The sequence below is a fragment of the Xiphias gladius genome, chromosome 1 (genome assembly GCF_016859285.1).
Source record: "Xiphias gladius isolate SHS-SW01 ecotype Sanya breed wild chromosome 1, ASM1685928v1, whole genome shotgun sequence".
Lineage (NCBI taxonomy): Eukaryota > Metazoa > Chordata > Actinopteri > Istiophoriformes > Xiphiidae > Xiphias > Xiphias gladius.
The window spans coordinates 9,628,108-9,640,722 of record NC_053400.1 but is presented as its reverse complement, the minus strand read 5'-3'; the positions used below and the strand labels follow the sequence as shown (position 1 = coordinate 9,640,722).

At 41.5% G+C, this 12,615-nt stretch overlaps 1 protein-coding gene across 1 annotated transcript in view; it reads right to left on the bottom strand.

Annotated features, from left to right (window-relative positions):
- The window catches only part of nkd1 (NKD inhibitor of WNT signaling pathway 1), a 30,501-nt gene extending 22,952 nt beyond the window's left edge, over nucleotides 1–7,549 (bottom strand). The window contains exons 1-3 of the mRNA XM_040133276.1: nucleotides 7,382–7,549; nucleotides 7,243–7,275; nucleotides 6,889–7,028 (exon numbers count right to left, since the gene is read on the bottom strand). Of these exons, the coding sequence (XP_039989210.1) occupies nucleotides 6,889–7,028; nucleotides 7,243–7,275; nucleotides 7,382–7,406 (198 nt within the window). The 5' untranslated portion in view covers nucleotides 7,407–7,549. The remainder of the gene's footprint in view (nucleotides 1–6,888; nucleotides 7,029–7,242; nucleotides 7,276–7,381) is intronic.
- Nucleotides 7,550–12,615: the final 5,066 nt, after the last annotated feature.

Sequence of the window (12,615 nt, the reverse complement as noted above, 5' to 3'; positions counted from 1 at the left end):
AGGGAGGATAAATACAACAGCAGGGTTAATGGAAGCTGTGGAGTCCATCACTGGTGTTTCCGTATATCTAGTTTGTAAGAAAAACAAGTGGTAGGGAAACATGCTGGGACACTGTGCCTGTTTTCAGTGAAAAATGGATTCACATATTAGGGTAAACAAATGGGTAATGTGTGTACGTATATTTGTGAGAGCTTGTGCACTTCATGGCACGAGTGAGCTCCTGGGCATGTGCGCATTCTCCTGAGAGCTCGATAGCAGTTTTCGCAGATGTGATCTCGTCCTATTCGAGAGCCACTTTGAGTTCTCAGTCAAATTATTCAGCACTTACTGCACGGGCCAGAGCGCAACCCGCAGGGGAACCTGATAAACAAACAAGGGAGAATTATTCAGGGTTTAAACACTTAAACACCCACTTCAGCAGAGCCTTTTAAGTGGGTGATTAAAATGGGCACTGAGCTCCCACAGAAAGCTCAGAGGAGCTCAGTGCCACCAAAGGAGCCCCAGTCACCTAGAGTCTCTCCCAGACACCCCACCCCCCACCCCCACGACACACATCTCTGACAATCCATAACCTATAACTGACAATTCTTATTTTCAGAACTACATTTTGAATTTTTAGGGAGTAAACAAGCAGCTCAAAATATTTTTGTAATATATGAGACCTTTCCAGACAGTCATTTTGAAATGTCATAGCACGTGAAGCAACATAATACCATTAATTGCTGCATTCCATTTAAGTGAGCTGGGTCCTAGTATTTTGCATGGGGGCTCACTGTCATGGCTTACTGGGGACACTTAATGGAACTGAGCCTTGTTAATGTTATTAGATACACCTGCGCTACGAGTCAAAAGCCTGCCTACAGTGAAATAGGTTTATTTTTACACTGTGATAGCTATGTATTAATAGAAATTGTCACCCATGGTATTGACCTGTTCTATAAATGTTTACATTTACCAGTGCGTGTGTAATGTACGACCTTATCTGAAGTGTAGCTTACTGTAGATATTTTGGTTTCTGAAACCTACCTATTTACCTGAACGATTACAAATTATTTTTTCATTAAAAACAGCATGAATCCATCAAAGGAATTACATAAAATTTGCATTCTTGGTTGGAGAAGTCTTTGATCTAACATACTGGCTGCATGAAACTAGCCCTCATTTATCAACTAAAATATTTATCAATTAATTGCTCTCCTTCCTAACTTAATATTTCAAGTCAAAAATGGAAACACTTTCCTCATGCTTTTCACAGGGCATTAGGGTGTCTCAGGCATACACACACATCAAAAGGTTGAAGATATGTGAGCATTACAGCAAAGATGATGGTGTCATTTAAACGAACTCTATATTTAGATGGATTATCTATTCAGAGTATCACACTATTTATACTACTTACTAGGCACATGCTTATCACTTGCAAGCAATTTCACTCTGAGTGCAGTTTCAAAATAAAGGCAAACTGACCATAACTACACATACATCCTCTAAATCTAACTATCCCTCAGAATTTTGAAATAAATGCCACCCTCAAGCGTGGAAAAAAAACCCTGAAGCCTAAATGTAACTGTGAAAGGGGTGGTGAGAGACACTTTGATCAACAGCTATCCATTGCTCAAAAATGAGCTTATATTTGGGGAAACAAAGCAAAATCTCAGCTGCTAATCCCCTAAGATTCAGAGCACATTCCCGCAGAAGCCTTTCATCTCTGGAGTGCATACGGAAAGCTGACTGCAGACATACTGCACACTTACATGCACTTGCATGCAAATTTGCACATACATGAGCAGCACTCCATTCATACAATTAAAGTGCCAAATACATGGTTTTATTTGTCATGACACCTACCTGTGATTACAGTAACTTAAAAAAATCATTGCTTTTACAAACTTGAAAACATGTTATGGTACTTGTTGAAGAATTAAGAGGAGGCCAGAGGGAAATACATAGGAAGATTTAGCACAAAAAAAGAGAAAGGTAGATAAACCTGGTACACAGTTTTATTTGTCTTGTCTACATGCCACTAGAGCTTTACCTTACTCAAAACCACTGTCATTCTCTCAAAGAAATCCTTTCCAGAAGGCAACAATCACAGCAATTGAGAGTTATCCACTGTGCTTTGTCAAAAGGGAGAAACTCCTCCAGCTTTTAGTAGTCTATGTGACATACGATGCCAGATGTGACATTAAAGCCACCTGCATCTCCTCGAACATCCCAGTCCCCCAGCTATGCTGACATAAGCCCGAGACTTCTACCCCATCTTCTCATGGGAAAATAAAAAAAAATTCACAGAGCCCCTCTATGGCCAGGTGCTACCCCTCCTCCCCAAAGGCTAAGGTTTTTCTTCTCTTTAGAGTGTGGCTCCAAACTTTTCTCCCAGCCTCTTCAAAGCGCAACAACAGGCCCTCGGTCCCTTGGGAGCGCAGAGGGGGTAGAGCCCGGTGGGAGAGGGGCATACGTCACACTGCACGCACAAGAGGCCAGCCGGTGGGAAAAGAAAACGCATAGGGAGAAGACAGAAAGAAGGAGAGAAAGAGGAAGAGGAGTCTGCATTTGAAAGGTGCTTTCAGCCTCTAGACAAGGGCCCGTGCTTTGTGAAAACGACAAGAGGAGAAAAAGCACAACAGCAGAAGCAAAAAAGGAGGCTGAAGGAATGCGTTTAAAAGCTTTAGGCCTACTTCCAAAAAAAAAAGTTTCTTTCAAAAAAAAAAAAATCAAAGACTTGGCAACCAACTGTGAGACAAGGGGGTTGAGGGCAGAGTTGCCACTGTGATTCACTTTTTAAGTTGCATTCTGTCATCAGATGTACCTTTGCTTTTTGTCTACACTCCATATAAGCTGATGGAGTTGAAGAAAAAAAAAAAAAGCTTTGAAATTGTACAAGCAGCAGCTTGGGAAGACTGGAGGTGGAGGGGAGGCTTTTACTACACAGACCGTAGGGCTTCACAGCGGAGGAGGAGCCATCAGTGTCACTACAAACACCTCCCTGCCTGGCCCACTTCAAATGCAGTCTCAACCAACACACAGCCACAGGGTAGACGAAAGAAACAGATGGAGGCTAGGAGGGGAGAGAGGAGGAGAGGGGAGAACCAGAAGAGGGGGAGGGGGTTTTAAGAACAGAAAGGGATAACTTTGTGGGGAATAAGCATCAAAAATTATTAATTTTGAAGTTAATCTTGACATGTGACAAACATAATAGACCTCTTTTTCAACTGAGGCCAAGAGAAGCAACCAAATAAACTTGCCACCAGAAATTTGACCTTCCAAGTCATAAGTTGTGAAAACCTGCGGCCCTATCAGTGTCTTTGTCGGCAACATAATTCTACAGGCAGGTCAAAACATCAAATTAACGGTTAGGTGTAGACACCATGCTGTAGACAGGGGAGAAAGTGTGGGCGCACGTGACCTGGATCTCATGTGTTGAGACCCACAGATCCACCTGCCCACACCACTCACTCACTGTCTGCCACACTGAACTAACGCCGCATCTGACGGCAGAACTCATGAATGGGTACAGGCTCTGCGGGGAAAAGTCATTAAGCCTTCAAGAGCATCTCTATGTCTCGGTCTATCGGTGCGTACTCAGCCACAAGCTCAATGTAAAGCCATTAATGAAGCCAACCTGGTAATGTGAGCAACTCTACAAAACAGTGACTTCTGTAAAACTGTCATTGTTCCTACAAGGAATATGGTTTGGAAACGATCGGATCAAAAGAATTCCAAGCGTGGACTCCCTACTGATGACACCCGACCCACATTCTCCTGGAACCTGGTTCAGCTGGATGGGGGACTCAAAGAACAGAAGCTATAAATAACTGTCTCACCAGGTATTCTATACAATATAGACAGCTTTTAAAGCTAAGAGAGTTGACTCGTTAGCTTCTGTTTTTATTTGAAAGCACCTTGGCGTCGAGCTTTCAAACTCCTTCTCACAGAGCGCTGATACTGCTAATACAGTTAAAGCTTGTGATATGGTGAATCAAGATTTGAAATCATTTTGATCATTTACATATAATAACTTTTTGAGTATATAGTTTTTAAGTTAAATGAATTTCACACATGCTATTTATTCCGTAAATGCTCTGGAAACTTTGGGACCTCATAACATTTGTGTAACTCTTTTTCAGCAGCTCTAATTTAAACAAAAGCAGCGAAATTTACAAATAAAACATTAGCTTGCAATGTTAAAAGACATATAAATGTTTGAATCAAAGCATTTAACGTGGTGCTTACACCACACAAATGTAAAAAAAAAATACCAGTATAAACTTACAACTGGTTTTTGCCCAAGCCAATGGTAATAAAGAACACATCTCATAAACTCTGTCCTTTCTGATTGATGAACAGATAGAGGAGACTATTTATTTAATGTGCGGTAAAAGTCATGGGGGAACACAAACGTTAGAAGCCTCCCCCTTGCAGTGCCGATGATCAGCGCTCATCCTGCTGGCGAGATAAACATCCAACTAGAACATTAATTTTAAAATCAACCATTTAGGAATTCTGTGCGAGAACTGACACCATTTTTTGGTGCCCTTATTTTACAGCTCAGCTCTGCCCTGCAGTAGCGGTGCCATCTTGGTGAAAAGGAAAAATGGTGTATCCAGACAGCTCGCACCGTGTGTGAATAGACTCAACATGGAATTGTCCTTCTGACAAATAAGACTCTGAATGCCAAAGTCCTGAATATTTGATTGTTGCAATGTCAAAAGCTCCATTTCTGCCCAAGGATTTTGCTGCCCTCTAAACGATGCTTACACAAAACATGAACACAATAAATGTGTACAACTATGTTCTGTGACACTCAAATACAGGAAGAAGCATACTAATGGTTTAAACTTTAATTTTAAAAAAAATGTAATATTCTAGATACACTTTACAATGACAAAACAAAAGCAAAAAGCAGCCAAATAAATACTGATGATGGAACGACTTTTTTTCTTTTATTCCTTTTCCCTCTGAGCTATAAAAGCCATTAGGCTCCCAGACTTGAATTATTTATACAATCTGAACTCTACTAACTCCAAATTGTTTAAAAACATCCAACCCTTTCATGGGGCTCCTGTTCCATCCTGGGCCAAAACTTCACACACCACTGTTGTTGGGAAAAGAAGCACATGAATATTTCCAGGAACAAAGTAATGAATGTTTGTTTTTGTGGTAATAATATGTGGTAATTGCATGGTAATAATGTGGTTTTAAATGCTTAAATTGCCCAAAGCATATGAACCCCATTCAACACATAAGTGACCATGGAAATGGCGAAGCTTTTCTGCTGCAGCAGCGTCAACATGCTCTAAATAATAAACATACTTTCATGTGTTTCTCATAGACCCAATCCCGGAAAAAAACGTCCTGCAGACACAGTGTCTGCTGTGAGTGGGATCCTGTTACTATATGAAGTTTGGTGGAGGACCACGACCTTGCTCATCACCGACCCACCATGCAACAGCACACCTGCCCTTCAGGCAAAGCTATCATAAACACCTTGCAGGACAAGACAAAACAATGGTGGACTTTAGACCAGACTTAGGCAGGAATCAGAAGATATTTCAGCTGCTTAAGACTTCCTCAAGTTTGATGTTTGCCTTCTCTTCAGCATAAATTGACCAATAAATCCTCACACCAAAGCCTAATTTTTCCAATTATCCAAACTAGCATGTGCAGTTTTGTCTTGCCTGCACAAGAATCCGTTTAAATGCATGGTATAACATGACCTCACCATGAGAAGTGCTGCACGCTGTGAGAGCAAAGGTTTTGTTCTTGTAAAAAGAAAGAAAAGGAAAATAAAACTGTTATAACACCAATGAGCTACTTGTCACCTATTGTAGGATTCTAGGTTTTCAAAATGATAAGCAATTTAAGGAGCTGTCAAGTAGTTTAAAAGGAAAATCATGCAGAAGGTGCTCTAATGTGTTCAAAATGCAGGAGCTCCTGGATCCCGGGCTCCATTTAATAGATAGATGCATTTCTGCTCAAAGTGTCTGGATTGTGGGTGGAGGAACTGATTTTCCTTTTTTCTTGGTGGGCTCCAGTTCCTCAAACATGCTGCCTTTGAGGAAGGCATCACTAACCAAAGAGGCTTAAGGCTCCTCTGAAGCAATTCCAAAGGATTTCCCCACTTGACAACAACAGCACAGTGTTTACACCAATGCCAAAATACAAAACAAGCATGACCTCCAACATTTCTCCCCAGCCCTTACAATCCACACTTGTCACCAGACCGCCACACGGCAACGCTCTCAGCTCCGGCTTGATCTATTGTTACCTGGAAAAAAATCCCCCTGGTGGGTGCAAAGAATGATACCAACGTTTGTTCCCTACATCAGCAAATGAGAGCTCTACCTAAGACAGTGTTAAAACTCATCTTTTCAGGTCGTCCCCGTGAAAAAGAGAACTGGCTGTTACACAAAAAAAAAACTGAGGTGTGTTTCAGTTCACTCCCACGGGTGGTGACACAGCTTGTGTTTTTTTTCAACTTACAATACTGAGCGGCAGACTGGCAAATATTTCACCGTCTGAAATCGGCACCATTTAGTGCGCTGTGCGCGGCCTACTCTAGCCACCGCCGTTGAAACGTCGTCCGCCGAAGAAAAAAAAAAAAAAAAAGCTGCGAGAAAGTTTGGCCGGGACCTGTGAGTGCGTTAGAGGAGCAAAGGCTTCGGCCAAAGACGGACAGGCGCTGGAGCCTCGGCGTGGCCCCACGCAATACCACCGTGGAGGTGAAAAGTCTTGAAACACCCGCAGCCAAAAAAAAAAAAAAAAAAAACTCGTCCTAATCATGTGGAGTGCACCCACGAGGGGACGAGGAGGTACTTTGAGAGGAATTGATCGGGCATTTCTGCGTCACCCTAAAACGGTGAACCTCGTGGAGAGCGTCGCACTCACCCGTGCAGTCAGACCGCAGTTACTCTTGTGGTGACAGTCCCGCTGCTCGAGGCGAGAGCTCGTGCAGTAGTATTTCTGCTTCACGAGCCAGTCGTCGATTCCCTTCCTCGCCAAGCAGGCGTTGACTACGAAACTGTCGCCTGAAACAAAGAAGCGCGTTATTAGCAGCGAGATGAAAAACTATATTTTTCTCTCGCCACACTCGCGTTTTCCGTGGGCGCTCCATCTTCAGAGAGCCGGTACGAGCTGGGGTCTGAGAACTGCCCCGCCGTCCACAAACTCACCCAAATGCTCAGAGAAATATGAAAGTGTATCAAACATGAGAGGGAAAAAAAAAAAAATAAGCGCGCTTACCTTCTGGACTCTCCCTCGGTTTACAAATAGCGGCTTGAGAGACAAGAAAGACACAAGACAATGAATACTGTTACTCCAAAGTATCGCAGCACAGAAGAACTAGAGCGGTGATTTTTCTCTCAGGAATAGGGAACCTTACCATGTTTCGAGTGCAGTTTACCCATTTCTATGCATCGAGTTGGAGTTGAAAACCATCAGATGAATATAATCCAAAGAAAAAAGAAAGGGGGGGGAGAAAAAAAACGAGAGAGAGAGACGGGCTAGGATATCCAGACAGAGGAGCGTCCGTGGAGACCGAGGGCAGACAGCGCTCAGCACAGGACCGTACGGCTGGAGAGCCAAACGAGCCTTTGATCCGGAGCGCCGCCACTGACAAGACGCACGCGAGGGGACTCGCAACTTCCTGCCAACGCTTTCAGTATAAAACCCTCAATTGATGAGATATTGCTGGTTTTACAAAACAGTGATTCGCAGAATTGAAATAAAGGTGACATGTGGCCAACTACTGTTTAAGTTTTCTAAAAGGTAGACCGAATATTTTCATTGTATTTACGCTACGATAAGTGTATAACACACTATAAGATAAACTGTATGTATTAGACTGCAATTTGGAAAATTTTAAATTTTGATTTACTGTAAAGAGGCTAGTTGTAGTGCAGATGTAATGTAAAACATAGACTGAAACAACTAAACAAACAGTCCAGAGACCATCCAACAGCAACCAACGAGGTGTCAGTTTTCATGTTCTTTCATAATTTTATTATGAAAATGTAATGTCAAAAGTTCCGGTCGCAGTCGGCTTTTTCCAGCTGACTTGATGCAGCTCGCTCAGCTTTCCCGACTCTTGCCCCTCTCCTAAGTGCTGAAGAGGCTTAGAGAAAACCTTTACTCCAGCAGCCCGAAGACTCATTTGCACCTCACCCCTGATTGCAAACAAGTGCATGTGAACGCACCAGCGTTGCTGCATTATTGTCAGTGCCTCTCAAAGATGAGGTCTGGGGACCCGCGCGGGTTCCTGCAGGGGTCCCGGGATATTAGCATGTCTGGTGACAACCACCTCAGCTCATAGGAGTCCAGATCACACTTTGTACTTTGTAACCTTTTATTTTGAGAGCAAACAAAATCAGCCAAACGTCATTTAACGTCACAAAGTATTAGCCACAAGATCTTTTCCATAATTTAGTATGAATTGACACCCTTGTTAGAGTTGGACATCTTCCAGTTAAATCACTGTTTTGATGTGTTTTTACCTCCCCTCTCCACGTTTGAAGTTGTCCACTTCAGTAATAAACCATATCAGCAATAACAAAATCATATCATATTGGGCTCTGTGGTCAGCGTGCATCTGTCTGTTTGGGGTCTTTGACATAAGAATAAGGTTTAGAAATCACAGTTTTATTGGACTGAGGCAGCAGATGAAAGCAGGCTAAGATTCTTTTGAAGTCTTCAAATATATAATAAAAGACAGAAGCCACTGTGCCATTTCATGCCAGGCTGCCAGTAGCTCACTGTGTCAGTAATACATACACAGTGTGGGCATCATCTTGTGAGAAAGCAATGGTAAATGGCTAGAAATCTTTTAAAAGATATCATGTGAATCTTCAAATCATTATCAGTGTTAAACAATAGCTTTAACATTAGTCAAGTTTTAGATGCATACATTTTTACATGTATTTTTTTTTTTTTTTGCAATATTGAATCTGTGACTGTTGAATAATCCCAGATCAGCAATATTGTTCTTTTCATCTGTGTCATCCTGTGATTTGGGGGGGAAAATGCATATAAACAAATAATATATCTATACTAGAAATAGAAATACAGAAAACACTAATTTATGGTCTGTAATGCAATATTTCATCATCAGATCAGATTCATAATGTGTTTCTTTGATTATTTGTGCCCAAAGAAGGTTCAGTTCCCAGTGGTGTATTATAGCCAAGCGAAAATATAAGCACTTTTTTTTAATCGCTGCAGCATCTTCAGTATTTACAAAGTGCATTTTCCAAAAACAGTGAACTTAAATACATGTACATAATACAGTCAACAACACAATTTAATCAAAAATGTATTCTGAGAGCTGTCAGCTGGCACCGATTGGTAGTATTGACTATAAGATAATGTTTTTTGTCTTACAAATCAAGTTGATAAAAAGGTGCCATGTTTTTCAGATGCTGGATGCCTAATTTTAGAGTAAAACTATGTCATGGTGTACTTCTTCATTAAGTCTAAAGACAGCACATTAAAATCTAAGAGGAGGCTCTGTTAAATTTTAGGACACAATCTTAAAACTAGCAAACACTTGTTGAAGTGTTGCTTAAATAGCATTTTAGTAGATGGCTCCCACAAAGTTGGAGGGCAATGGCCCCTAAATCATTATCAGCCTCTAAGTCAAACCTGTGTTTAAGTTTACAGGCCTGGTTTTTACCACTCGTATCCATATGCCTCCAGCATACCAGCATGTCAAGCACATTCTGTACATTGGTAGACTGTAATATCTAGTTCATTAATGTAAATGAAAAAAGGGCAGAACGCAAGCAGATTTTTTATGTATTTCACATTTTTACCTTTCTTCAAGACATGAGCCACTTTAGCACGTGCACCTTAAGCAACTTTCCATGTTGGTAACACGTCACAACTTCTGTACAAGTCACTCCAACAATTTTCCAACTCAGGAACTTATAAGATTTTTAGAAATCTTCCTTTGTGGCTCTGGTAAAGACAAAAGTACCAGTGTTCCCACATAAAACTCCTTAAAGTGACCTTACATCTGGATTTACACTGGAGATAAAGCTGCCTGTTGGTACCACATGGGGACCAACAGGCAAAATCTGCCAGCTAGCAAATGTACAGCAGTGTAAAGTTGCCCTACTGGTAAGCTTAAGTCCTACGAGAGGTCCCATAAATTCTTTAGTTAATCGGCTAATAGCCAAAGGTGACAAATGCAAATATACCTGAGTTGGGATGATTTCTAGGAAAGTTAAGATCAAAAAAGTAATCTGGTCCCAATTTTCAGGTACAGATTTTCATATCTTTAGGCTATACACTGGACTCATGTCCATAATGCAGCCCTCCAGTTGCATTTTTACTAAACAGTGGTTTCCGCATCCTGACTCTATCATCACATGTTGTACCAAGAGGAATCAGGCTCCCCTTTGAACTAGTCTGCCGCAGACACACAGATGAGCTTGTTATTATAGCAACTCGCCTGAATTTGCTGGGAAAGAAGGCCTGTCCCTCTGACACACTTCCTGTCCTTTGAAGAGGCCAATGGAGAGATGGCTTTGAGGGCCCTATTTCCAAGCTTTGCCTTTGATGCCTGAGAGAGAGGAGGTGGCGGGGGTTTAAAGCCAGAGTTCCATCTCATGGACGTGAACCCCCAAACCTCCAGTCTATCTCCATTATTGTGGGGGGCATTTGTTTTAGCTTGACACGTCATCGAATCAGAGAATAAATTAAGTAAATATATTTGGTTTTTATTGAGGTATTTGTCAAATCCAGTGGAAATCTGTCACCTGATTTCTGTTGTGTTTCTGTTTTGGTTTTGTTTTTTGTTTTGTTTTTTTTATGGTGGAAAAGCTTCATAACACAAAAGGTAGACACCTGCCCGATGGGTATAGGTATTCATTGACCAGGGGTAGCTCCTACCTTGGTGGCCAACTCTGGCTCATTCTTCCCTAAATCTCAGCATTCTCCCTTGGAAACAGGCATAATGGGGGGCATTCAGACAGCCAGATTCAGGGGTATCTAATGGTTTGTCTTTGTTTATATCCTTGTAACAATGTTAGGGGCCTGATGCCTGAAGAGCCCATCGGAGGGAATGCTGCCTGGTGGTGAGGAGGGGGATGTGAAGCATGTAGAGGGAGAGAAGAGCAGCTGCTGGGCGCTTAAAGCTCAAACATGTGACTGTTGCCTTTATCTTGAGGAACAAAAGGGCATAAATGTTGTAAAGGGCAGAAGACAATCGTGACTGAAGTACAGTGTTGATTCCTGGAGCGGTGGTGACTCAGCCCATTGTGGTGGCCCAGCATGTGATGTGTCAGGCGAAGGGAAGTGGGGAGGGAAAGACAGCCTGGCATGCGTTTGCCATTCTGTATACTGGAAGCAATGGAAATAACCTGGATTCACAATATTCCTGGACACAATGGTATATTTTGAGCTTTTCGGCAATACACGGACTGCACATGAACACTTTCCGAGTTGCAAAGTGAAGTAAAATTCAGTGTCAAAGCGGACGCCTATGATGTATTTATATGAACAGCTGCTACCTTTGAGAGCATTTTATGTCCAACATCAAAATAAAAACTGTAATTTTATATGGCATTATATACAAGGTAAACAATAGAAGTGCAACAGGCAGGATGTAGGTTAAAAAATTTTACATTTGTCTTTGAAATTACTGGTTGTGCATATGTAAAAGAGCAAAGTTTCAATAAAATTGTATATACATGTTCAAAATTCAAACAAATATTCAAGAACTGAATTTGCAGTTCAAAGAATTACAGTAACACTTCTAAGCTTGCACCAGATCACAGTGAATTGTGAGTGAGTGAGACTTTAATATGTGCAAAAAACAAATCTTCAGGATTGGAATTTTCTAAGACTTATCTTAATAAAATTGCTGATCCCGTACTTAACATCATTGGCTTGTAGTGTAAAATACGGGAATCCTTACTGCCCCACTTAAAAATTCCTTTTTATCTTAACAGCAGCATAAAACACTCATAACAGGGCCTTAAGCCCACTGGCATGTATTTTTTGCAAAAAAGTTTCTACAGTAAAAATGAACAGAGCAAAACGATGTGCAGTAAATAAACACAAACTTGCAGACTTTTAGCCATGTTGCTGAATGACTGGTAATTTTTCCAACGTCAAAAAATTCTCCAAATTTAGGCCTGTGTAATCAATACTTTCTGCTTCTGTACTTCTCTTTACTATCTGCACTCGGCACTGGCTGCTTTTTTGAAGCGATGGGGGTGTAGCCCCATCCAGAACGAGGACACAATTAGTGTATTCAGCCGAAAACAGTGGGGTTTCCCCTTTGATGTGGGGATCAAATGAAGGAGCTGTGTGTTTTTGTCCAAAATGACAGGCTTGCCAGGTTTACTAATGGGTAGCTAATAGAAAGAGAGGTTTATGATGCTCATTAATTACACAGTCTGTCATGTGTTGGAAGGGTAGAATAGAGGAGATAGGGAAAAAGAAAGAGTGGGGTGCAGCAGAGGAAGCAGAGAAGAGAGTGGGGGTGGTGATGAAAAGAGGGCTGGGTGTACTCTGAAAAGGGGGAAATTGGAAATGAGTGGAGTGAAAGAGCAAGGGCAAGAAGAAGATCTCCTAAGAGATCTGAACAAAACCTGAATTGATGGAAACTGAGAG